The sequence below is a fragment of the Rhinolophus ferrumequinum genome, chromosome 23 (assembly GCF_004115265.2).
Source record: "Rhinolophus ferrumequinum isolate MPI-CBG mRhiFer1 chromosome 23, mRhiFer1_v1.p, whole genome shotgun sequence".
Lineage (NCBI taxonomy): Eukaryota > Metazoa > Chordata > Mammalia > Chiroptera > Rhinolophidae > Rhinolophus > Rhinolophus ferrumequinum.
In genome coordinates, this window is record NC_046306.1 from 20,847,231 (window position 1) to 20,875,036 (window position 27,806).

The window sequence follows — 27,806 nt, forward strand, 5'->3', positions numbered from 1 at the left end:
CACACCTAGCAAAGTTTTCCTTTCATCCTAAAAAGGGACAGAAGGAAGAGAAGGTCCTTTTCTTCTGCCCCTGAACATTGTCATAAGGATGTGATATTTGGGCCTGTGGTCGCCATCTTGTGAGCATGGGGAGCCAGTCTGACGATAGCCAATACCTGAGGACAGCAGAATGGAGAGAAAGGACGAACTTAGGTCCTTGATGAAGCCACAGGGCTGCCACTGAATTAATGTGCCCTGGAGCCACCCTATCGCTAGGTTCTTGTTACATGAGATAATAGCATCCCTCTATTGTTAAGCCCATTTTAGTTGGGGTTTATGGTATTTGCAATCAACATTCTTACTAGTATGAGCAGGCTGACTAGGTCTAGGATGTGGCCATTGGAATAGGTGGCTGATATGAAGTGGAGGTGAAGGCCATGGACAATCAGGAGGATGAGGAATCAGGCTGTCAAGGTGTAAGATGGGTTAACCTCATATAAAATGAAGTTGCCCAGGGAGATGGCAGGACTTAGGAGGGAGAGGGAGAGTGTGGGGCAGGGAGCAAAATCCTCAGTGAATGAAGGGGAGATTGGTAGACAGCAAAGCAGGATAGAGGGGAATGTAATTGAATAGCATGAACCCCAAAAGAGCTGAGGTTTTGATGTGAAAAGGAAGAGTGTATCAATCAGGATAGTTTGGGTTAAGAGCAACCACAAAAAGAATTATGGCTAATTTAGCTGAAAAATTATTTATGAAAAGATAATGGATAATACAGAATCTCCTGGATGTATAAAGGACCAGGCTTGGAGGTTACCTAGTCAAGATTAGTGCCCCGTAGCACAGGCCAGAAGTAGCCCTATGAACAGAACACTGGTGTCACCAACAGTCCAGACATGGCTGCCCCCACATAGAGTCTTTGTGGACCTATGAGTGTCTGATCAGTGGAGCCTAGGTCACATGACGTTACCCTAGCAGCAAAGGTGGCATTTGTAGTTTCTAGTATTGAAGGAGGGCTCTGTCTCATAGGGGATTCTCCCCAAATATAGCAAAGGAGTTCAGTTGCTAGATGTCCAAAAGGGATGATCAACACCCACTATAAGCAACAATATGCAAGGAGCACTGGGGACTGGAGAAGGTTCTGGGATGCACGGGGTTGTCAGGAAACTAGGGGCCTCTGCTTCCAAGGGCTCAGGAGGGGATATGAGACCACCAGAAAAGCCTTTGTGAAGATTAGGGTATCTCCCGGGACAAATTTTACAAAGCTCCTTTCCTCTAAGTGAAGTCACCCTCGAGTCAGGGCCCCGCATTTACTCTCGTACAGAGGCCCTGAATGAAGGAAACACTCTCAGACGTTCAAGAAGTATATGAGAAAAGAGGTTCAGAGACCACAGAGGAACTATCCCACCGATGTGGGAGAGGCTGGGATCAGGAAACCTGGAGCAGCAAGGGGTGATGGTCTGATTAAGCGTGGGAGTGGCTAGAGGCAGGGCGAGGGTGGGGCGGAGGCAGGCATTGAGCTTAGATCCCAATGGGCTGAAAGTCTTAGTGGAAAAGCCTGGTGCCAATGTCTTCACTCTGTCCCTTTGCTGGCAACATCTGCTGAGGGTCTCAGAGAGTTGGTAAAGGTGCCATGAGATTTGTGACGGGGCAACCAGGCCCTGAGCTGATCACAGGACACCCAAAACATGGCTACACTTACCTCCCCATGTTTGTGCCAGTATCTCCCAAGGAAGCTTCCTAAGCAGGGATTAAAATTAATGTCCTTTTCTATCCGTAGAGATGAGTCCTGGATTGGGAGAAAGGCTAGGCCTAACCCGATTTGTCCATTAATTTGCTGTGTGACTTTAGGCAAATCAGTCAACCTCTCTGGGGCTCAGTTTCATTGTGTCTAAAATAGAACATGGAATTGATCTCGGAGGCCCTCCTAGATCTACTACCTATAATTCTCTTACCTCTCCTCTCTAACCCTCCTGGTACGTATGTCCTGCGGGGCAGCCTGCAGGGCGGTCTGCGGGGCCTCTGGTCCTGTTCCCCACATAAGAACGCAGGATATGGCTAGGCCAAAAAGGAACACCCACGGAGCCATAGATCGGGAGTCATACCACTATATTCTCTCTGGCGGCCAGGTGAGACGCAGGCAGTAGTAGCCACCGGATCCGCAGTCCACCATTCACTTCTCTGCCTGCCAACCAACCAACCAATCAATGCAGCCCCGCAGTTACATCAGTAGCCAATTGGCTAACCGGTTACAGCCGATGGCCAACCAATCACAGTTGATGGTCATTCACTACCAGAGCCAGCACCTCCCCACGCCAGGCCGAGCCTGGAAACTGCCCTCTGGGACTCTGTCCCCACAACGTATGGTTACATTACATGAGTACACCACATCTTATTATCCTGTTGATGGACCTTTGGGTTGCTTCTAATATTTTGCATTTACAAACAGTGATGCAATGAATAGTGTTGTAAACGTCTTCTTGTGCACATATGTGAGTTTCTCTCATGTATAGACTTGGGAATGGAATCAGGGAGTCAAAGGGCATGCACAACTTCAACTTTGCGAGTTGTGGCCTCATGGCTCCCCAAAGTGATTTTACACATTTACTCCTCCCCTGTCAACAAAGCATGACAAGTCCTGGCGCTCCTCATCCTCATCAATACTTGGCACTGACAGACTTATTAATGTTTCGGTCGAGATATAACATATGTACTTGCCCTATGTGTCCAGCTTCATGCATTTTTACATTTGTTAAACCCATGTAACCTCTACCCGCCTTATTTCCAGACCACTCGAAGGCTCCTTCATGCCCCTTCCGAGTCGAGAGTCCCCAGCCTCCCAGCCAAAGTAACTGCTATTCTGCTTTCTATACATATAAATTTGTTTTGCCTGTTTTCGAACTTCATGCAAGTGGAATTACACAGCATGTGCTCTTTTATGTTTGGCTTCTTTCACGCAACGTGTTATCTGAGATTCATCTTTGTTGAGAGAGAGAAAAAGAGAGAGACACTTATTTTGAGGAACTGGCTCACGTGACTACGGAGACGAAGAAGTCCCAGCATCTGTCACCTGCAAGCTGGAGACCCAGAAAAACTGGTGGTGTCATTTAGGCCAAGGGCAGGAGAAGATCAATGTCCAGCTCTAGCAAGCAGTCGGGAAGAGAATGAATCCTCCCTTTCTCTGCCTTTTGTTCTATTCAGGCCCTCAGTGGATTGAATGAGGCCCACGCACACGCACAGGGGGAGGACAACCTGCTTTACAGAGTCCACTGATTCAAATGCTAATCTCACCCAGAAACACACTCACAGACACACCCGGAAATAAAGTTTAATCTGGGTACCTCGTGGCCCTGTCAAGGTCACACATAAAATTAACTGTCACCAAGGGTGAGGGTGGCAGGTACCCTTTGCCAACCACAGCAGCCACAGGAGGGGGATCTGATGCTGGGCCTGCCCCTTCCTTTTCACTCCCATGGTGCCTAGTAGAGGCTCTGTACTCAAAAGAAGCTCAAGAAACTTGATACAGTGACTAATATCATAGGGACAGCCCTGAAATAACAACAATTCAAAATTGAGCACCCCTTATATGAGGGGCACTAGAGAAAGCAATTTACATTCATGATTTCATCTTTCCCTCTTGACAACTCTAGGAGACTTTTTTATTGTCCTTTTTACAAAGGTAGAAACTGAAACCCAGAGAAGCCCCATTTGGTTCTGCCTTAGATCCTGAAAAAATGAAGTGTAGTGTGTGGAATGGTGGCCCCCAAAAGATACATCCATGTCCTAACTCCAGAACCTGTGATTGTGACCTTAATGGGAAAAAGGTCTTGACGCAATTAAGGAACTTGAGATGAGTTTATCTGGGTGGGCCCTAAAAACACAATTACCAGTATCCTCAGAAGAGACAAAAAGAGGAAAGAGGGAGAAGACCATGTGAAGACAGAGGCAGAGATTAAAGTGATGCAGCCACAAACCCGTAAACTCCTGGAGCCACCAAGAGCTGGAAGAGGCAAGAAGGATTCTCCCCTAGAGCCTTGAGAGGGAGTGTGGCCCTGTTGACACCTTGATTTTGGACTTCTGGTCTCCGTAACTGTGAGAGACTACATTTCTGTTGTTTCCCACCATCAGTCCACGGTAATTTGTTATAGCAGCCCCAGGAAACGAGCTCAGAAGGGTAGTGGAGAAGGGAAAGGAAACAAAGCCTGCAAAAGCTCATGCTCCTCCAACTCCTGGTGGCTTTCTGGTCCCATTTCCTCCTTTTTGCCCCCACTTCATTTCACTGCAGCCTCAAGGTCTCTTTGTCATTCCTGGAATGTGCCAGGTACACTCTCACCTAAAGGTCTTCATGCTTGCTGTTCCCTCCGCCGCAGACGTTTTCCCCAGACATTCTATGTTCTCTGCCCTCAGAGAAGCCTCTCTGACGTCCTCTCTAGAGTAACTCCCGTCTCCCGTCAACCCCATCCTTTTATTTCTCTTCGTGGCACTCGTTACCACCTGACGTTATATTTGTTCCTGATATGTGTGTTTATGTGTATAATGTCCCCCACTAGGACATTAGCTCCTCCAAGGTGGAGGCTATATTTCACTGCTGTATCCCTGGCCTCTAGCATAGTGCCTGGCCCATAGTAGGTACTCAATAAATATTTGAATGAATGAACAAATTATCTACTAATTGCAATGGGAATAAGGAGGAGGAGGAGGGCACAGATGCTAAGCTGTCATCAAGCTGAAGAGGCAACTGTGTGTGGGAAGCAGTTGGCTCTAATAGGATCCTTGGCGCCCAGCCCAAGCGTGATTACTAATCTCAGAAAAGTCTTTCTCCATGCCCCTCCACCTGGCTCGCCTCGTCTTTCCAGCTGGTCAGAGTCCCGAGGGGTTCATTTGATTCAAACATCCCTGGGAAGGTCTGAAAGGGTTCTTTGTTTCTACGTTTTCTCATTTTTTTCAAGCATCAAGCATGGACAGGCACCTTCTGGAAAATACACACACTCATGCACACACATACACACAAACTAACACACACGCTTGGCTATATCCCACACTCTCGTACACCTTCATGGCTCAATCTACCCACGCCCAGTACTAATCGTGCACCTCTGTGGACACACACTCACACTTGGTCTTAGGCATTCGTATTCCTGACTCACACACTCACACACATCCATAGTCCCGCACATGCTCTCGTGTACACAGCCAGACCTCCACCCAATTTCCTACCTACACACCCACTCATACTGACATACACACTCATTCAGCTCCTGTGGGCACGTGCGTGTGGATCCATCTGCACACACATCTTTGAACACACCTCTAGGCTTCCTGACACACATACAAACAGGTAAGCCTGTTGTGGTGAACCACACCAGTCAGAGCTTAGCGTGATCTGTCCCAACAACAGTGATACCCACTGAGCACCAGCCATGTGCCAGGTACTCTGCACTTTGGGTCCTTATCTTGTTCAATCCTCACAACAATCACATGAAGTAAGTGTTACTATCAGCCCCATTTTATAGATGAGAAAAACTGAGACTCAGAGCCATCAGTGGTAGAGCTGGGATACTAAGCCAAGCATCTGACTCCACAGGTTACCCCCTTAGTTGGTGTGACAGAATGTATTGTTCAAAAAGGATCACAATGACACCTCATCCATCCCTCATGCTCTTCTAGAACCTTGCCACTCTCCAACCAAGAGATCAAGCCCCAGGCTCTCATCCACTGCTGACTCTGTGATCCTTCAGCCAAGTGCTCAGCCCTCAGTGTCGTCTTCTGTAAAATGTGTAATGGTCCCAGCCCTGCCCACCTCATAGGGAGCTATGAGGATCCATCCCGGAAGCTTAAGTTTAAGGGGTTATTATTAATGCTTGCATTTTAGGATCCATATTGGCAACTAGACGATAGGTAGATTATAACCAACAGGTGAATTCAGGAAGTCCTGCAATGTGGGGACATCTAGCATAGGGAAAAACAATTCAGTGGTCAAGCAAATGAGAATGACAACCAATGTCAGTTGGGATGATCCTGTACCATTGAGAAAACCTGAAGTCAGAGATCAGGCTGGCAGAAAACTGAAGTGGGCTGTGGGGTAGGGAATATATGCTGGCCTGGAGAGCTTATACGCCATCTAAAGAGGGTAGCTCACTCATCCATCGCTACATGACAATGTAGGCACAGTGGCCAGACCTGATAAGTTTTCAAGAAGCTGGAGATATGGATTTCCATGTGAAGTCCTCCCGTTTTTAAAAATTGGCAACTAATGGGCCAGCCCGGTGGCTCAGGCGGTTGGAGCTCAGTGCTCCTAACTCCGAAGGCTGCCAGTTCGATTCCCACATGGACCAGTGGGCTCTCAACCACAGGTTGCCGGTTCGACTCCCACAAGGCATGGTGGGCTGCGCCCCTGCAACTAGCAATGGCAACTGAACCTGGAGCTGAGCTGCGCCCTCCACAACTAAGACTGAAAAGACAACAACTTGAAGCTAAATGCCACCCTACACAACTAAGATTGAAAGGACAACAACTTGACTTGGAAAAAAGTCCTGGAAGTACACACTGTTCCCCAATTAAAAAAAAAATCTAAAACAAACAAACAAACAAAAAAATTGGCAACTAATTCAGAACATCAGAAAATATCAGCTAAAGGACAAACATCCTAAGGACTACCATGTTCTAACCTCTGCTCAAACCCACGTGTCATCCATTCCAGTCTGCAAACCGGAACCAGGTAGCTGCCCTGGGTCTGGCCTAGAGCTAGACGCTGGCATGCAGAGAGGCCTAACGTTTGCTGGCTTCCCTGGAGGAGTTTATGTCCTTCTGAGCTTTCAGTCCTCTGTGGAGAATTTAGGAGCACGTATAACACATTTTACAAAACTATCTGTCGAAAACAAAATAGAACTGTGTGGTCCCTAAGGAAACACTACCTGGGCAGAACAGCATGTTGGGTAAAGGAGGCTCCAAGGTACTCAGATGAGTTTTGGAGGAAATAGGGAAGGTGACACTACTTTGGTGCATTTCTCAGCATCCCCTTGGGTGCCAGAGGGAGAGAGAGGAAGGGCGTACATGTGTAGGAAGCAGAAGTGACCACAGCCAAAGCAGCAGAGGTCTGGGGGCCATGCGCCTACACCCTGGAGCCTCACTCTGCAACTTACCAACTGGTCTTCCTGACCCTCAGTTTCCTTGTCTATAAAATTGAGTTAATAATGATTTTTATCCCATAGTGTTGTTGAGAGGGTTAAACAAGATCACCTACAAAGAGGGTCTGAAACAGTCCGTGATGTTGGCTGCTACTTTTGCCCCCACTTTTTTACTCTGCCATGACTTTGCAAATGTTGTCCCCACACCAGGACAGGTCTCTTTCTGCTTTCTCTGCCTGGCACCTCTTCCTCTGAGAAACCCCCACAGATCCCAGGCTGGTGCGTCCAGGAGTGGAGCCCCTCCCTCCATTCTAGATGCTCTACTCAGACCAGCCCGGGCATCCATGACTGTGTGGCAGTCCTTAGGGAGTCTTTCCCCAAATGGCGAGGAAGCTCTTGGAGGGCAGGGGCCAGGTCTGAGTCGTCTGTGTTCCCCAGTAGCCTGCCCCAAAGTGAGCAACAGGCAATGTTGTGGAATGAACGGAAGGGAAGAGTTGGGGAGAGGTGTCACAATCAGCTCACAGATCACTGGCGGAACCTCAGGTCCTGGGGCCCTGGCAGTTAAAGCACAGATCAAGGGCCAAGCCTTACCTAATAGAGTGTGTGTGTGTGTGTGTGTGTGTGTGTGTGTGTGTGTGTGTCTGAATACATGTAACTGAGTATATGGGAGTGTGTGAATATGTGTGTACATGGGTGAGTGTGGATATATGTGTATGTGTACATTTGTGATGGTGGGGAAAGTGTACACTGTATATGTGAATGAATACGCACGCGTCTGAGGGTCTGTATGCCTGTATTCATGTATGAACAAACACATGTTCATTAAGATGGAGACAGGGAGCAGGGTATTTGTCTTGTTCCTTCTTCTGTCTTTGCATCTAGCATTCTCAAATGAATGTGTGGTGGTAGGGTACAGGGGAGAGAGCATGATGGGAAAGCAGAGCAGCACAGTACTTACCAGAAGAAGTTCTCGAGTCAGAAATCATCGGTGCTTCCTAACTTTGGGCCAATTAACCACTGTGTGCCTTTTTTCATCTGTAAAATGGGTATAGTTGTAACATCTACTTTACAGGGTAGAGCATAGGAAGTACTCAATAAATGTCTACTAATAGCATTATGTCACTATCAACACCCAGAGCAGATGCTTCCATGGACTAAAGGCCCTCGAAACACATTAAAAAACTACTGAGTAGCCATGTCCATTGAAATTCTTTGAGCCTTAGTTTCTTCTATGGGAGGGAACAATACGCTGCATTTCTCCTGTCTCCCAGGGAAGCTGGGAGGTTTATATATCACTACTGCTGCAGGCTGAAGCCAAAGCTAGCAGCAGGGTGCCCTCTCCTGGCTGTATGGGGTAAAAGTTGGCTCTTGCTGGAGAGAGGCTCACTGTAGAGGTGTGTGCTGTCAGGACGCCCAGCAAACACGGCCCTGCAGAGGGGCAGTGGGCTAGGGAGGGGACTCTTACAGCTTCACAGCATGAGCTGCCTCCTCCCTCTTTGTCTGCTTCACTCCTCCACCCTCAGATCTCGCTTCAGGACGTTTTCCCTGACCCTCCGCCAGACTGGGCCAGGCACCCCTGTTGCAAGTTCTCAGATCATCCCATGTTCATTTCGCATTCTTCTCTTGGCTTCTTTAGGTAATGTCTATTTCTCCACAAAGGAAAGGATCATCTGAGAAATGAAAGGGAGTGGCAGCATCCCATCCCCGACTTTGAAATCCTAGGGTACCTGGACTAGGCTCTCAGAAACTGTTAGAATAAAAGCATCGTGGAAGCCCTGACTCGAGTGGGAATTGACCTAAGAGGACATCTGGCTCCCTTGGAAAAGGCTCCAGGATCAGCCAGTGACTTGTATTAGGGGAGCTCCTGACCCCTACCCCAAGGACAGCCAGGTCTGGAGGCTGAAGTCAAGAGACACCACAACGTGGGCTCCTGGGCAGACATCTGGGAGCATGAATTCATTCCATAAATATCACGTGCCTTCTGTATGCCAGGCACTGAGCAGAACATTGGGAATACGGCAGTGGACAAAACCAGACACGTTCCTGACCTTCCTGGAAATAGTGGAACAATTAGACACATAATCAGACAATTTTGACATAAGCTATGTAATTGCACAACCCCCATTTTGCAGGTAGAAAGACTGAGGCTCAGAGAGGGCAGGCACTCAGCTAGTGAGGAACATTCTCTTATAGTCTATGAGTCCGGAGGAGTACTCCAAGGGGAAAAGCATGCTGGTGGATGGGTGCAGCCAGCTCCTGGGACTCTCGTGGGGCCCTCACCACCCATGACGGAGCAATCTAGGATGAGGAGGTTGCGGGGGGGGGGGGGGGGGCTGTTCCAAATTCTCTAAGAACTTCCCCTACCTCTGTATTCCGCTGCCCAGCAGTGACATCGAGGCAGACCCAAGGAACAGTTTACAAATCCAAGGGGGCCTGAGGGAGGGGCATGGAAGGAGTTAGAGAGAGACCTTGATAGGGATGGAGTGGTGGGGCGATGTCTCCCCAGAACTGCATTATTCTGTCACATCCCCATCAACAAGCGTCCTCAGCATGCGGAACCCATTCCCGCATCGCACAGCCTCCCGATTAATCCAGAGTCTGAGCAGTGGACGCTGGAGCAGGGCTAGTCTACAGGGCTCCTCAGCCAATGAATGGGCTCCTTCCTTCTCCACCCCTATCTTCCCCTCCACACTGGGGACCTAAATGTCTGTAAAAGCAAACATTGAAAGGGCAGGTTCAAAGGGCAGGCAGTGCAGACACAGGCTTGGCCTGTCTCTGCCTATTGTTTCAGGGGCCCCACAGGGCCACCCCAGAGTCCCACAGGCCAGAGTCCCAAGTCCCACAGGCGCTTGGGCTTGGAAAAGGCCAGCCTAACAATTATTTGTCAGCGGAGTAGGGTGGGGGGTACCCCAAGTACCCTGAGGAAGTGCTGTTAGCAGTTGCTTGTGTATCCAGCCTGCTTTTATTTTTTGCATATATAGGCAAATATTTGTGTTTTCTTTTTCTTTTACACAATAATAACATACTAGACATACAGCTCTGCATTTTGCTTTCTTTTTTCTTCACTTGACATTTTATCTTGATAATCGATTGTTCCATATTGATAGATAAACATCTCTTTTTTTATTATTTATTTTATTTTACGTTTTAATTTTTTTTAAAGGAGGGCACAGCTCACAGTGGCCCATGCAGGGATCGGACCGGCAATACTCTAACCAACTGAGCTAACCAACCACCCCCTAAACATCTCTTTTTTTAAAAAGTAGCTGCCTCAGTATTCCAGCAGGTGGAATGTACCATTATTTATGTAACAACTATCCTACTGAAGGACATTTAGACTGTTTCCAATTTTGTGTTCTTAACCGTCATTTCGGTCACATGTGCTTACACCATTGGGATAAATTCCTAGAAGTGGAACTGCTTGGTCAAATGGTATGAGTTTGTATTCTTATTAGCCATTATCAGAGCGTTGCCCATAAACGTTAGACACCTGCATAATCCCTAATGCAAAGTATGAGGGGGCCTGCTTCATCATAGCCTCACCAACAGTTATCACACATTTTAATTTTTATCAGTCTAATAGTAAACTTAAAAAGAAAATGATTACACCTTCCCTACCCTGCCAGCCAACCACATGGGGAGCCTGGACTCCACCCCACCTGGCACTACTAAGGAAGCCCTTCCACGTCCCAATTTTTTTATTGTTTCTGTTCCATTATGCAATGATAAAAGGGTCAATCCACCAAGAAGATTAAGCAATCCTAAATGTAATATGCACAAAACAACGGAGCTGCAAAATATAAGAAGTAAAACTGATAGAACTGAAAAGAAGAAATAGACAAATTCCTAAGTACAGTTGGAGACTTCAATACATCTCTCGACAATTGATAGAACTAGACAGAAAATCAACAAGAATACAGAAGAACTCAACATCATCAACCAAAGTTGATACATATAGAACACTTCACACAACAACAGAATACACATGTTTCAAGTACCCAAAGAATATATACCATGGTTGACCATGTCCTGGGTCTTAACAAAATCTTAACAAATTTAAAGTAACTGCAATCATACAGAGTGTGTTCTTTGACCACAGTGGAATCAAACTTAGAAATCAACAATAGAAAGATAACAGGAAAATACCCAAACACTTGGAAACTAAACAACAAACATCTAAATAGTCCTTTAGTCAAAAAGGAAGTCTCAGGGGGAAAAAAAAACCCACACAAAAAAAACCCCCAAACATTGAACTGAATGAAAATAAAAGTATAACATTTGTAGCACTAAATGCATATATTAGAAAATATTGAAAGTCTCAAATCAGTAATCTTAGCTCCCACCTCAAGAATACAGAAAAAGCAGAGCAAAATAAATCCAAAACAAGCAGAAGGAAGGAAATAATGAGCAGAAATCAATAATTTGAAACAGAAAAACAACAAATTCATTGAAACCAAGACCCAGTTCTTTGAAAAGATTAATAAAATTGACAAACCTCTAGGAAGACTGACAAAGAAAAAAAGAGAAAAGACACAAATTACCAAATACAAGCAATGAAACAGGGATATCACTACAGGCCACATATAGACACCAAGAGCATAAGGAATACCACAAATAACTCTACACACATAAACTTGACAACTTAAACAAGATGGTCCACTCCTCAAAAATTACAAACTACCACAACCCATTCAATGTGAAATAATTTGAATAGCCCTATAACTATTAAAGACATTGAATTCATAATTTTAAAACTCTCAAGAAAGAAATTTTCAGGCCCAGATAATTTCATTGGAGAATTCTACTAAGCTGTTAAAGAATTAACACCAACTCTACACAATCTCTTTCAGAAAGTAGGAGGGAACACTTTGCAATTCATTTTACAAAGCTGTTTATCCAGATAGCAAAATCAGACAAAGACAGTACAAAGAAAAAACTACAGCCCAATATCGCTGATGAATATAGATGCAAAAATCCTTAACAAAGTATTAGTAAATAAAATTCAGCAATAATAAAAAAATTGCACACCATGATCAAGTGGGGTATAGTTGAAGGATGCAAACCTGGTTTAATATTTAAAAACCAATCAATGTAATCCACCCTATTCATAGTCTAAAGAAGAAAAACCTCATGATATCAACAGATATCAGAAAAACCACAAGACAAAATTCAACATCTGTTCATGATTTTTTTTTTAAACTTTTATTTATTTAAGCGTGTTTTTCCAGGACCCACCAGCTCCAAGTCAAGCAGTTGCTTTAATCTAGTTGTGGATGGCACAGCTCACAGTGGCCCATGTGGGAATCGAACAGGCAACCTTGTTGTTACGAGCACCACGCTCTAACCAACTGAGCTAGCCGGCCAGTCCTGTTCATGATTTTTAAAAGACATAGGAAGAATAGGAACAGAAGGAAACTTTCTCAACAAAGAGCATCTACAAAAAAAATACTATGGTTAACATACTTAATGGTGAAAGACTGAATGTTTTCTGCCCCAAATCAGGAACAAGGCAAGGATGTCTGCTCTCACCATTCTTATGCAACATAGTGTTGGAAGTTCTAGTCAGCACAATAAGGCAAGAAAAGGAAATAAAAGGCATACAGATCATAAAGGAAAAATAAAACTGTCCCTATTTGTAGGTGACGTGATTGGTTATATAGAAAATTCCATAGAATATACAAACAAAACAAAACAAAATTTCTATAATATGTGAGTTCAGCAAAGATAATCTTGTATCAGCAGGATATAAAAGAAACATAAAAATCAATTGTACTTCTACATATTAGTGAAGAACAGATGGACACCAAAATTTAAAATGCAATACCATTCAGAAGGAGGAGGTGGACGGGAAAGGGGTTTGGGAGAAGAAAAAGGAAGAAATACTTAGGTGTAAATCTAATACATGTACAGGAGTTGTATGCTGAAAACTATAAGATGCTGATGAAGGAAATCAATGATGATCTAAATAAATGGAGAAACATACCAGGTCCATGGATAGGAAGAATCAACATAGTAAAAATGTCAATTGTCCTCAAATGAATATACAGTTTAATACAATTCCTATCAAAACTGCAAAATTTTTTTGTAGATATAGACAAGATTGTTCTAAAATTTACACGAAAAGACAAAAGAACTGGAATAGCTAAAATAATTTTGAAAAAGAGTAAAATGGGAGGTATCAGTTTACCTGATATCAAGGCTAATTATACAGCTACAGTAATGAAGACTCTAGTATGGGCAGAGGGACAGACACACAGATCAATGGAATAGAATGGAGAACTCAGAAAAACAAAAACAAAAACAAAAAAAATCAGAAATAAATGTGTCCAGTTGATTTTTTACAATGGTGCAAAAACAGAACAAAGAAAAATAACCTCAAACTACACTGCACAACTTATACCAAAATTAACTCAAAATGGATCACGTATTTAATTAAATGTAAAAGTATAAAACTTTTAGAAAACATCATAGGAGAGAATCTTTGGGATCTATGGCTTGGCCAAGAGTTGTTATACTTACCGGTAACAACAAAAGCATGATCCATAAAAGGAAAAATCAATAAATTGAACTGCATCAAAATTAAAGCTTTTGCTTTGCAAAAGACTGTTAAGAGGATAAAAAGACAAGCTACAGAACAGGGGAAAATATTTGCAAATCACATATCTGACACAAGATTAGTATTAGTATCTAGAATTTATAAAGAACTCTAAAAACTCAAGAGTTAAAAAAAAATCCAATTAGAAAATAGACAAAAGATATGAAAGGTATTTCACCAAAGAGGATATACAAATAGCAAATATACATATGAAAAAAAAATGTTCAACATCATTAATCAGGGAAATGCAAATTAAAACCACGAGATACTATTATACACTTATCAGAATGGCTAAAATAAAAAATAGTGACAACACCAAATGCTGGTAGGGATTAGGAGAAACTGAATCACTTATACATTGCTGGCGGTCATGCAAAATGGTACAGCCCTTCTGGAAAACAGTTTGCCAGTTTATAAAACTTATAAAACTAAACATGCAATTACCATATGACCCAGCAATTGCACATCTGGGCATTTATCCCTGAAAAATAAACTTACGTTCACATAAAAACCTATACATGAATATTCATAGTAGCTTTATTTGTAATAGTCAAAAAATGGGAACAACTCATATGCATTTTAATGGGTGACTGGTTAAATGAAGTAATGCATCTATACCAAAGAATACTACTCAGCAATAAAAATGAATTATAGATAAATGCAGCAATCTAGATGAATCTTCAGGGAATTATGATGAGTGGAAAAAGCCAATCCCAGTAGATTACATAGTGTATAATTGCATTTACATAAGAGTTTTGAAATGACAAAATTCTACAAATGGACCAGATTGGTGGTTAAGGGTTCAGAGGCAGTAGGAACAGAAGAGAAGTGGGTGTAGCTAAAAAAGGATGACATGAGGGATTCTTGTGGTGATGGAAATGTTCTGTATCTTAACTGCATCACGATCAGTATCCTGGTTGTGATATTGTACATAGTTTTATAAGATGTCACCACTGAGGAAACTGGGCAAAGGGACCATGGGATCTCTCTATTATTTCTTACAATTGCATGTGAAATGACAATTACCTCAAATTAAAAAGTTTAATTAGAAAATGCTAATGCTTATTGTTGTAGAGTCTATGGCAATTTATTTCACCCAATAAATTAGGAAATATTTGAAATATACAATTGTACCCAATTTCGGAGAGTATTGAGAATAGGAACCAAATTTCTGGAGGGAAATTAATTTGGCAAATTGGATCCAAACTTTTGATAGATATTGATATTCCCTAAGCAAGCAATTCTATTTCTTCAAATTTATCTGAAGCCATAATGCATCAGAGGGGGCACGTTAATGTGTTATTTACAATAGTGAAAAAGAAACAATAGGGGCTTGGTTATATAGATTGTGATATATTCATTGGCCAGAATATTCTGTAGTGAGAGAAACTGCATAAAGTAGGAGTTAAGAGCAGATTCTGGAATCTGACTACCTGGGTTCAAATTCTAGCTCCTTTACTAGTTAACTGTGGGCGAGTTACTGAATCTCTCTGTGCCATTTCCTCATTTGCAATACGAAGAAAACCTCCTTAATGAGGATTAAATGAGTTACCCTTTATAAAGGACTTTACATACAACCCTACACAAATTAAGAGCATTGTGAAGCTAGCTCATGTTAGGTGGAAAAAAAAGACGTCAAAGAAAGTCTCTATGCAGTATGCTCTCAAATATATAAAACACGTGGATGTAATTAAAGAGACCAGAAGGAAATTTGCCAAAATGATAACAGTAATGATTTCTCAATTAGTTATAGGTTTTTAAAAATACTTTTATGTTTTCTACATTTCATATAATGTATCTGTTTAACAGAAAAAGTTATTCATTTTTCAAGTGAGAAAATGGACTTGACAGTGCTTTGTAACCTGAATAGCACTGTGTTCAGGTAAAAATATATATATATATATATTTTAAACTTTTATTTAAGTGTGTTTTTCCAGGACCCATCAGCTCCAAGTCAAGTAGTTGTTTCCATCTAGTTGTGGAGGGCATAGCTCACAACTAGTGGCTCATGTGGGGATGGAACTGGCAACCGTGTTAAGAGCACAGCGCTCTTACTGACTGAACTAACCGGCTGCCCCTAAAATATTTTTTGATCAGCACTAACCCTCTAAGTTGATATTATTATTATGATTCCCATTTTACAGTCAAGAAAAATGAGGCTCAGAGAGGTAATATGCCTCCCCAAGGTTCATAGCAGGAGTGTCAAAGATGAGGTAAGAGACTTGAGAGGCAATGGGATAGATGGAAATTACCTCCACCAGAGAAGTGTGACATCTGCGGGTGGGGAAGAGAGTGGGGGCGGGCAGGAAATTGCCGCTGAAGAAACAAACTGGAAAATAAAGTATCTCACACTGTACTGTGCAGAATCAAATGGATTGCCATAAACTTTCAGTGGGATGTTCTCACTAGGTTTGTTCTGGAGCAGAAAACGTTTTGTTATAATGATAAAGAAATGTACAGTTAAATTATGTATCATTTTCATTTCCTAAATTAGCAAAAAAAACCCACCAAAACCCAAAACAATGATAATACAAATACTATAAATATGCAGTAACATAAACTCAGAAAATGCAGGTGACTTTTAGAAAACAATATGGCAGCAAAATCAGGAGGAGTCTTAAAAATTCTTATATCCTTTGATTAAATTACTCCAAATTCTAGGAATTTTTTTCCTCAGGAAAATGATCCAAAATATGGGAAACTCTCATGAATGAACAACTCGCTGTAGTTCTGAGTGAAAAAAATAAGAAAACCCTATTATTCCATGATAGTTGCGTGATACATCCACTCAATGTGCACTTTAAAAAAATTACCCTTATACAAGTTCTCTTGTCTTGCTGGGGTATAAGATTATATGGGTGTATGCATTTGTCAAAATTCATCTAGATAATACTTAAGTTCTGTTCATATCACTGCATACAAACCATACCTCAACTAAAAATGAAAAGCCCACATATTGTATGATTCCATTTATATGAAAGGCCTAACATAGGTAAATCAATAGAAACAGAAAGTACATAAATTAGTGGTTGCCAGGGGCTGGAGGGAGGGAAAAATAGGAATTGACTGCTAATGAGTAGAGGCCTGCCTTCAGCTTCCCTCACAGGGCTTCTGGCTCAGGGCATTTGTATGCATCTCCTGGAAGCTCTGGGAGTTGATGACCAGTGGGGAGAAACTTGGAGGTGGGGGAGAGTAAGAGGCTGATGGATAAACACTTCCCCCTTTTTTCCCTCCAATGAATGGTACAGACAGAGTACGTGTGCACATGTATGGCGGTTGTGAAGTTCTGTAGACATAGAATTCCAGTGGATGCACGATGTGTGGGAGTTCAGCAGGACTCAAAGCCAGTACAAGGCAGGTTTGTTAAATCTAGTACATAAGCACGGGTGCTAACAGCTCCAAGAGGCCATGCTTTCCAACCAAAGGACCCTATCACGTTTCTTTCTCATGTTATTTAATCTGGACTAGCTAAACACAATTGCTGAAAATTATTATGTAGAAGGAAAGGGAAATCCACAGTTCTTTTTCCTTTCCGTCCTTTATTCATCAGTAAGCTGAAGGTAGAGTGTTGATAAAATGTACAGATATCAAAAAGTGAAATGAAGTTGGTTTTGTGCAGCATGTCCTCTTTCTGGTTAGAACAAAATGCAAATGCATATACAAGCTATAAAATACAAATTGTGTTAATCATGGTGATTCTGCATGTGAATTAAATGCTCTTATATTTACTTTTAAGACTGGCATGGTACGCTATAAAGACAAATGATAAAATTTAAATTTAAAACTTTTTCTGTACATAGAGTGACATTAAATAGCAAATTGGAAAAAAGAAAGATGACAAAGCAAGAGAGACTGAGGAAGAAAAGGAAAAGTTTTATATTTTAGTACCTTTAATGGCACTTCTCCCCCCTACCCCCACCCCCATCTCTATCTCCCTGCTTTTTGAACAAGGGTCCTCTAGGCTGGATGCTTGGAGACCAGTGAGGATGTTGGTGCACTGACACAAGTGGGAGATGACAAAGTATGAAATCAGGTTATTGGTCATGGGGCAGAGAGGAGGGGATGGATTGAAGAGCTCTATTGATGATAAAATGGGTAATTACTGGGTGGAGGGAGGTGCCAGCCAGCAGCCAGTCAATGAGATGGAGGACACAGGAGGCAGTAGAATAAGATAGGGTGTCCATGTCCACCTTTTCCACTTACCATTGTATTAGAAGTCTAGCCAGTGCAGTAAGGCAAGAAGGCAAGGAAGGCAGGCAGGAAAGAAAGAAGGAAGGAAGGTAGGAAGGAAAGAAGGAAGGAAAAAAAAAACAGTGTCAGAATTTGAAAATAACAAACAAAATTGTTATTACTTACAGATGATATGATTGTGTATATAGTTAATACAAAAAATGTATAAGCAAGTAATAGTTCATCAGGGCTGCTAAATAGAAAATCAATCCACTGAAAAGCAATTATTTTCTATACATCTGCCACAAACATCTAAAAATTAAAATTCAAAAGATAAACTTAAAATAACATAAAAACCACCTAGGAATAAATCTAGCAAAATATATTCAGGACCTTTATGGAGAAAAATATAGAACTTCACTGAAAGACATTAAAAAATTCTAAATAAATGGGGAAATATATATAATATATATTTTAAAAATGTATCTATCAGTATATACCATATTAATGGTTGGAATACTCAGTGACATAAAGATGTTGATTCTCCCCCAAATAACTTATAGATTAATATAATTTCAGTAACATTTCCAAAAAGCTTTCTCCCCCTTAGAACTTGATAAGGTGACTCCAAAATTATATAGACGTCTAAGATAGCCAAGAAATTCTTGAAGAAGAACAAGGCAAGAGGACTTCCTCTACCAGATACCAAGATATGTTATAAAGCTTTAGTAATTTCAACAGTGTAGGGTTAGCATAGACCAATGCATCAAAATAAAGAGCACAAAAACAACCCGTATATTTATGGACACAATCTATGACAGAGATGGCACTATAGGTCACTGGGGGAAGGATGCACTATTCAATCAGTGGTGCTGGGACATCTGCTTATCCACAATGGGGAAAAAAATGAAATCGAATTCCTACCTCACACTACATACATATTTTAATTATAAAATTTTGGGATGACGATATAGGAGAAATTCTTTATGACCCTGGGATATATTGGCTTTCTAAAACAAGACAAAACTCCCATTCTAAGGGAAAAGACTGATAAATTTGACTACATTAAAACTAAGAATTTCTATTTATCAAAAAACAACATAGAAAGAGAAGACAAACCACAAACCTGGAGAAGATATTTGCAACACATATTATTAGCAAAGGACTAGTATCCAGAATGTGTAAAGAATTCCTATTAATTGAAAAGAAAAAACAAACCACCTATTTTTAAATGGTAAAGACATGAATGGAATTTTACAGAGAAAGAAAGAATCCCAGATAAGTTATAACATGAATACAGTGCTCAACCTCATTAGCAGTCAAAGAATTGCAAATTAAAACCACAATGAGGTATCATTTCAGATCTGCCAGATTCACAAAAAATAAATAAAAATTTGATAATAGGAAGTGTTGGTCACAGAACAAGAATTTTTATCACTATTGGTGAGAATACGGATGATGCAACCACTTTGAAAAACAGTTCCATATTACCTAATTAAGTTGGACATGAGAATACGACTATCTATTCAAGCAATTCGACTCCGATAGAGAGAGAGAGAGAGAGAGAGAGAGAGAGAGAGAGAGATAGATACATGCACACAAGAATGTCAGAGCAGTATTCTTTGTAGTAGCAAAAACTGAAACAACCCAAAGTCCATCAATAATAGAATTAATAAGTGGATTCTACAAAAAAGGAAAATGAGCCACAGCTATAGCATCTACACAAATGACTCTCAAAAGCAAAGCTGAAAGAGAAAAGCAAGTTGTAGAAGAATATATACAGTATGATTTCATTTACAAGAAGGCAAAAAACAGTCAAAACTAAACAACGTATTGTTTAACGATGGTCACACTGGTAAAGCAAAGGAATGATCAAGGCAAAGTTCACTGCAGTGGTAACTACAGGGGTGGAGAGAAGGGGCATGTGATTGAGAAGGGAGAGAGGCGGCTCCTGGGGTAAGGCCCTGTTTTATTCCATGAACACTTGGATCACCTGGATATATGTGATCATAACTGCCCCAAGTGTGGGCCCAGGAAGGTGGAGCAGAGTAAGAATGGAGCATCAAGCCTTGATGCTAGAGGAAGAGGAGGAAATTGCTAAGGCTTGCGAAGGAACCCTGTGAACGGTGGGAGGAGAGTTAGGAAAGTGGAAGCCGAGTTAGGAAAGTGGAAGCCAAGGGCACATTGGTAGGTCAGGATTTAGGCTGAGGCACATCTGTTGGATTCAGCCAGTACAGTATGGTACCATTTATATAAAGGTTTCAAACATAAAGAATTCTACGAAGCGTTTAAGGATTTATACATATGCAGTTAAAGTATAAAAATGCATACAGACTTACCGAAACTCAGGATAGTGGTTAGGTGGAGGAGAGTGGAACATCTGGGATGTACTAGGTACCTCACATATTGCAATTTTATTTATAACCTGTGTAGTAGATACCATTTGGCCCATTTTACAGATGAGGAAATTGAGGCTCAGGGAAGTGAACTAGTTGGCATTTCAGTTCCACTCGGTTTTAACATCAGATTCACTGGCTGAACGAATGAAAGATAGAACAGCCTCGCGTTCGCTCTCGGGCTTCTCTCCGAGCTCCCTTGCAGAACCCGTGCTAGGGGTACAAGAACCAAACCCGATGAAACCCGGCATTTTTTCAGCAGGGATCGAAGTTCGCTCTGGTCCCGCCCTTGTGCGTTGGGCCCCGCCCAGACGGCTCAGCCCCAGCGAGACTCATGAATATGCAAGCTAGAGCAAGATATTTAAAGGCGCCGGCGCCACTCGCAGATCCCTTCCCGGTGCTGCCCGTCCGGTTCCTGTCCCCAGTCCGAGGCCCAGCCCCCTTCGTTCGTGTCCATCACTCCGTGCGGAAGCGCCGCCAGCATGTCGGACAAACTGCCCTATAAAGTCGGTGAGTCCCAGGACGTGCAGCAGGCCGCATCGGCTCCTCGTCCGCAGGGACCCTGTCCAGGCGGCGGACGCGGGGCAGACGCGGGGCGCTCAGGACCCCTTGAATCGCTGGCTTGGCGCGATACTGGCCGCGCGAGGCCGCATGGAAATTGGAGTTCTTGCTCCCGGTGAGCGGGTTGTCGGAGGCTGCCGCGGACTACGAATCCCGGCGTGCCCCGCAAGGCCCGCTGCAGCAGCGTGCTCTGCGCTGAGCTCTCTGGGCTAGGGAGGGAGTGCGTACCTGTCCGCGGCCTGGGACCGCTGACACCTGCAGGGACCTACACAATGGGGTCCGGATCCTCCCTCCAGGACCTGGACTGGTCCCTTGGCCACTGGGTGGTCCCAGGAAGTGCCCATCCCTTCCTGGGCCTCCTACGGGGAAGCCTAGGGCACTGAAGCCCCCGAAGGGTGTGTGTGAGGAGAGGCCTGGAGAGAGAGCCCGAGTCTGGCACTAGTACACTCCACAAGGGACTTTGGGCTCGTTTCTCAACCTCTGGCCAACCTCACCTGCCTGGGTGGCCAACAGGGACAGTAGTGCAGAGAATATCGAAAAAATTTTGGAGTGGTTAAGAAAAATCCCTCCTGATGTCTTATGAGTTGAAGCTGACATATAGTTTACGTTTATTGGGCATTTACTGTGGGATGAACACCATCTTCAACTTTTATTCTAGATTAATTCATTTTATTCTCACGGCTTTTTAGGGTAGGGACTATTTCTCCTTTTACCATGAGTATGCTGAGACACAAGAAGTGAGCGTAACTTGCCCCCATCTTACAGTTGGGAGGCAGTGGAGCAGGATATGAACCCAGATCCTGTAGGCCTCTGAGCGTACCTTTTCACTACTGTATATAAATGAACACTTGGAATAACCTTAATGAACTTTCAGCAAAAATCTGTTCAGTCTGTCTAGCTGCTTTTAAAGTAAATTCAAGACACCATTAAATCTGGAGAAAGGCATCAACATTTATGGAGCACTTGTGTACCTGGTGATTTGCATGTATTTACAGACTAATCTTCAGAGGTAGACTCTATCCCATTATACTATACAGAGGAAGAAGCTGAGGCTCTAATAGGAAGTGACTTGCAGAGAGATTCTGTGGAAATACAGTTGGCCTTAGAACAACAAGGATTTGAATTGTGCGGGTAATTTTTTGTGGCTTTTTTTCAATAAATGCAGTCGGCCCTTCGTGTTCCCAAGTTTCACATCCATGGTCCATGGTATTTTCCATCCGTGGTTGGTTGAATCCCAATGCAGAGGGCTGACTGTATGCATTGTCTATGCCATTTTATATGAGGAACTTGAGCATCCGTGGATTTTGGTATCCGCAGGGGTGGGGGTCCTGGAACCAATCCTCACGGATACTGAGGGATGACTGAAGTTTTGGGGAGTCAAAAGTTATATGCAGATTTTTGACAGCGCGAGGTTCATTGCCCCAACCCCCATGTTGTTCAAGGGTCAACTGTAGTAGTTTATCAATAATAGTAGCTTATGAAGTGGTGGCCAGCGTAGACTGTTGTCTCCATTTTATGTAGGGTTTTCAGGCGGGAATTCCCGCCCATTCTCAGGAATTTTTTTTGCTTTCCCATTCCTGAATCTGGAGATATAAACTGTTTTCTGTTCTCCATGATGAATTGTTTCCACAAAGTGATGGTCGATACTACCAACCACCTGGGTTCAAGGAGCTGATTTTCCCGATTTCCCAACCAACTTTTCTCGGGATTCGGGACGGGGAAAGCGAAAAACATTCCAGAGAATGGGTGGGAATTCCCACCTGGAAACCCTAATTTTGTGAGTGATGAAATTGAAGCCCAGAATGGCTAAGTCAAGGTCACATTAGTGCAGAGTTGGAACGAGGCTTGTCATAATCTGGAGAGATTGGGGGGAGGGGGGCGGGGGAAGGCATTGGGTTGTGTGGGAGGCTGCATTTGGAAGTGGGGGAGCTTAGCTGGGTAGGGTTGGAGGAAGGAAGCCCCCATCATGGAGGGTGTGCTGTGCCAGACCTTGCCATATGGCATCTTTAATCCTTAGAACTCATAGCAAGATTAGGGGTGATCAGCCCCACATTATGGATGAAGAAACTGAAGTTCAGAAAGGGTCTTGCTGTTCCACTTGGCTTGTCCTGGCACAGGTGTTCCTACAACTTCTTCAAGTCCTCAGCTCCCATGGGACCAAAAACTCCAGAGCTTGGAGTGCCAGACCCTCCTGTGTCTTTGGAGTTGAGGGACCCACGGAAAACTCTGGGGCTGGCACAGCTGTCATATGGGCAGTAGTTATTTTTAGCTAGAGGGACAAGTAGCAGGGCAGGGGGTGGAGCTTAGCAGGACAGGACAGAACCCATTGTCCACTACTGCTGGGCCCCTCAGGAGCCTTGAGAAGGCCTCTGGCTCTAGCCCCTCCTGACCACGAGTCCCACCTCTGCTATTGACTGGCTGTGGAACCTGGGGCAAACAGCTCTCTGGGCCTTTTCCTCATTGGTAAATGCTGGGAGTTGGACTAGGTTCAGATGTGTTTCTTTTCTGCTACCCCTGTCTTGTGTCAGCCCCTTTCATGGACCTTCTCTTCTTCAGTCCTGACAACAGATATGGTCAGTAAACATTTGCTGGCTCCTTTTCTGCTAGGCCCTGCTGGGCACTGGATATACAAAGGTGATCCAAGGATCAGGGTGAGAGAGACATGCATACCGATAATGTTGTATTGTTGTCTCCATTTTATAAGTGAGATCTGCCCACTTCTCTGTCTCCACGGCCACTCTCCCAGTTCTACTCACCCTCCTCACAGGTCTCCTGGGTCTCTTGTTGCAAAGATACATGCAGCAACCAAAGAGGTCTTTTCAAAAGACAAACTTGTCATGATACTCCACTTAAAACTCTGTAGGCTTCCCACTTCGCTGGGAATAAAATCCTGTTTCTCTTACTCCCTCTACTAGAATCACCTGAGTGCACACTTCCTCCAGTAAGTTCTTTCCTGTTTGCAGGCTTTTGTTGAACACCTACTGCTTGCCAGGTCTATTTCAATTGCTTGGGGAGAAGCCATCCTGGCTAAGAGAACTGCTTGTGTGAAAGCCGTGAGGTGGGAATGGAAACATTAGCTTCTCTGGAGACAGTAAGGACAGACTATAAGGAGGTCGGAGTGGTTGAGCAGCTAGTGAGGGGGAGAAAAAGGTGAAGAGGTGGGGGAAGAAAGGTGGGCAGTCACTTGGGTAGGGTCCTAAGGCCATGTGAGGAGTTAGGATTTTATTCCCGGGTAAGGGGAAGTCATTGGAGGTTTGTTTTTTACTTTAACAGAAGAATGGAGGTGATATAACTTAAGCTTCTTCCTCTGGCTTATGTGGGGAGAATAACATATGGAAGCAGAGACCAGTGATCCAAGGTGGTGAGATGCAATTGGATTGCTTATATACATACTTGAGACTTTGAGCCAACAATATGCTGGTTGATTGGAAGGGGGTGAAAGGGGAAAAGAGGAATCAAAGTTTTTGGAACCAAAATGCCCATCGGTAGATGACTGGATTAAGAAACTGGTACATTTATACAATGGAATATTACTCAGCCATAAAGAAGAATGAAATCTCATCATTTGCAACAATATGGATGGACTAGATTATGCTACGTGAAATAAGTCAGACGGAGAAAGAAATACCATATGATTTCACTTGTGTGTGGAATCTAAAGAATAGAATAAATGAACAAACTAACCAGAGACAGTCTCAGAATTTAGAGGAAAAACTGAGGGTTGCTAGATGGGAGGGGGTGGGGATGTGGGAAAAGGTGAGAGGATAAAAAAACACAATCAGTAACCACAAGATTGCCACGGGGCTACGAAAGACAGTTTGGGGAATATAATCATAATGTAAAGATTTTGTAAGGTATCCAATGGACACTTGTCTTATTAGGGAGACCACCTCAGGGATGGTGTCACTGCACTGTACACCTGAAGCTGAATAATACTGTATGTCAACTATAATTTTTTTTATATATATATATATATATATATATATATATAGTCACAGGATGTGGAGCACAGCATAAGGAATAGAGTCAGTGGAACTGTAACAGCTGTATACGATGTCAGACGGATAGTAGATTAGGGGAGAGGGTTATCCTTGTGAGGGGTATAAATGTCTAACTATTACATTGTTTTGTACATCTGAAACTAATAAAAAAAAAAGAAAGTTTTGGCTGGAGCAGCTCGTCAAATGGTATTTCATTTCCTAAAAAGGGAAGATTGCAGAGTAACAAGTTTGGGGCGAGGGTAAGGAGTCATGAGGGTTCAAATTTGACACATAATAGATCCAATTGCTCATCTATGTGGAGATGCTGAGTAGGCAGTTGGATTATATGAGTCTCCTGTTCAGGGGAGAAATTGGGTTGGAGATAAACACGTAGGAGTCATTGCCTTAGAGAAGGTGTTTAAAGAAAAAGAGAGATAATGGAGCCCTGAGGGCTTCTAACCAGTTAGTTATAGGAAGAGGAGCCAAGAAGGCAGGAGGAAAACCACAGGGCAGGCCTGGAAGCCAAGCAAAGAAAGGGTTTCCGAAGGAGGGAGTGGTAATTAGGGGGATCGGTGCTGCAGGGAGAAACAGGAACATAGATAATTGACTATTAGATACGGGGATCAGGCTGGTCTTCAGAGACCTGGAGAAGAGCAGTTTCAGTGGGACAGTGAAGTCCTCAGGGAGTTGAGAGGATACGGGATCAGGCCCCACAGAGCAGAGACAGCTCATCTTTTGTAACAAAAGAATGCCTGTCTATAGCTACAGATGAGGACTAGTGGATTCCATGGAGGAAAAGTGACACAGTTCTTAATTCTTCTCAATGAATTGTGAAGTGAGGTTGTCAGCTGCTGAGGAAAGGTGTTAGAGGTTTGGAGAGAGTAGAAAGGAGAGTAAATTTACTAAGAAAATGTAATAGGATTGCTGTACTGTCACTTGAGATTTGTGTCTTAATAAATGAGATTTTCCTCATGCTGGGCTCAATGGCTTGGGTGCAGTGGAGCATTGAGTTTAACCAGGGTGGGAGTTTGCCAACGAGTTCTCAGAGGACAGAGGGTAGAAGAAACAGTGGAATCTTAAACTGTGGAAGGAAGAAGTTGAGAACATGAAGGCGGTTCAGTGAGAGAGTGAAAATCGGTAGGATTAATGGATTAGAGGTTCTGACCTGCCTGGCTGCAGCTTTATTAGAGTTGGGGCTCTAGAGGAAGAGGATTGGAAAAATGGGACATGGCCAGAGTTGGGGGCTTGAAATCAGTGTTTCCAAGGGAGAGCATCATCAGTGATGGCCTGCCAAGGTGGGCGAGGGTGGTGGTGATGGTAGGGGGAGAGTGTGTGTGTTGAAGCAGTGTAGGAGTAGGCCTTCCCATGAGGGAGGAATATTTTATCTCTGAATTGTACAGTAGAAAGCAGACTGACTTAGTTTTATTATTCATTCCTACTAAATTCTCTGCCCACCCACCACCCACTTGGGTGATTGGCACGATCTAAGTTTCCTTAAAAATGAAAATCACCAGGAGTCCCAGGCCCCATCCTAGTCCTATTGAATGTGATTATCCAGGGGAGATTTACACACACGCCAGATGACTCTTATCAGGCAAGTTTGCAAACATTGACGTAGGGACTGACCTTGGGCATGGGCTTGGGTAGCAGCGGGGTAGGGAGGGTGCGATTATTAGAGAGAAGAGTGTTGAGAATAGTGAGAGAGCTCATAATAGTACCCTTTCTAACTACCCGAGAATTTGGACAAATTTGAGACATTTGCTGTGGCAGATAGAGGCCAAAATATAACTTTAATTACTAATAACATTGAAGTCAGAGGATGTAGATTAGTGTTGAAATCCAGTGATCCTGCTAACTGAACCCCAAAATTCAGATTTACCCATGTGTATAGGTAAGGTGGGCCTAGATAGGTCTCTAGGCCCTGCAGGCTGGCTGCTACTTGCTTGCAAAAGAAGGAGAGCTGAACTGAGCATACCCAGTTTATTCCTCCCAAGTTTACTAATCAGACAAGTCACTCCACTTCCTCTGGGGCAGAGAGAGGCCAAGAGTGTTGATTACACAGATGAGTTCCCTCCATGTGGAAAGAAACATCAGGAGTGGGAAAGAAGCATTTTCATGTTTTTAAGGAGATCAAGGAACTGTACTGCCTCCAATGTGTTAAATGATATCATTTATGAGGACTGAAGTCACCAAGGGAGATGACTTGGAAGATGGAGAGCTAAGGGCTAAAATGTTTAGGGAACGAACGAGGTTAGTAGGTGGCAGCAGAAAGGGTAGTGGGAAACATGAATATATAGGCTGATAGCTATTTTTCAGGGCGGGGGGGCACTTACCTGTCTTGTAATTTTCATGTGCCTGTGTGATTCTTTGATTAAATGTGTTCTCCACAAGGCTATAAGCTGTGGTTAGGCAGAGACCATGACTTTCTTTTTGACTGTCCCAGCTCCATAAATCTTGTTGAATGAGCGACAAAGTGCAGTGGCCAGATTGCTCAGCTTAGTGTTTCCAGTCCACAATTGGATGAGTGACGAGTAATGATGCTGCCTGGTTGATGGGATGGGGCCGCTCACAGAACTCTCATCCTTCCTGCCCCTGCAGCTGACATCAGTCTGGCCTCTTGGGGACGCAAGGCCCTGGACATCGCGGAGAACGAGATGCCGGGTCTGATGCGCATGCGGGAGATGTACTCGGCCTCCAAGCCACTGAAGGGCGCCCGCATCGCCGGCTGCCTGCACATGACCATTGAGACAGCTGTCCTCATTGAGACCCTCATCGCCCTGGGTGCTAAGGTGAGGCCTGCAGCTGTTCCATGTGGGGTGGGGAAATCAGTTTGGTGCCCCCTCAGACCCAGCTGGGGCTCCAGCCTTGTCACAGTGCCCTCTGTGTCTATTTTCTTTCTGACTGGGAAGATAGCGTCTGACAGCACTCAATTCACATCCTTTTGACTCAATTCATATCCTTTTGACTGAGGCACTCTGGTAGGAAAAACTCAACCCCAGTG

General features: G+C 43.5%; 1 protein-coding gene and 1 long non-coding RNA gene across 2 annotated transcripts in view; one reads left to right on the forward strand and one right to left on the reverse strand.

Annotated features, from left to right (window-relative positions):
• On the reverse strand, positions 1 to 20,666 carry LOC117016195 (uncharacterized). Its single transcript, XR_004421842.1, has 3 exons — positions 20,208 to 20,666; positions 8,062 to 8,138; positions 1 to 155 (listed from the first exon to the last, which is right to left on the reverse strand). It is a non-coding gene; the product is annotated as an uncharacterized LOC117016195 (long non-coding RNA).
• AHCY (adenosylhomocysteinase) overlaps positions 20,659 to 27,806 on the forward strand; it is a 16,510-nt gene continuing 9,362 nt past the window's right edge. Inside the window, exons 1-2 of the mRNA XM_033095356.1 lie at positions 20,659 to 20,774; positions 27,404 to 27,594. Of these exons, the coding sequence (XP_032951247.1) occupies positions 20,747 to 20,774; positions 27,404 to 27,594 (219 nt within the window). The 5' untranslated portion in view covers positions 20,659 to 20,746. The remainder of the gene's footprint in view (positions 20,775 to 27,403; positions 27,595 to 27,806) is intronic.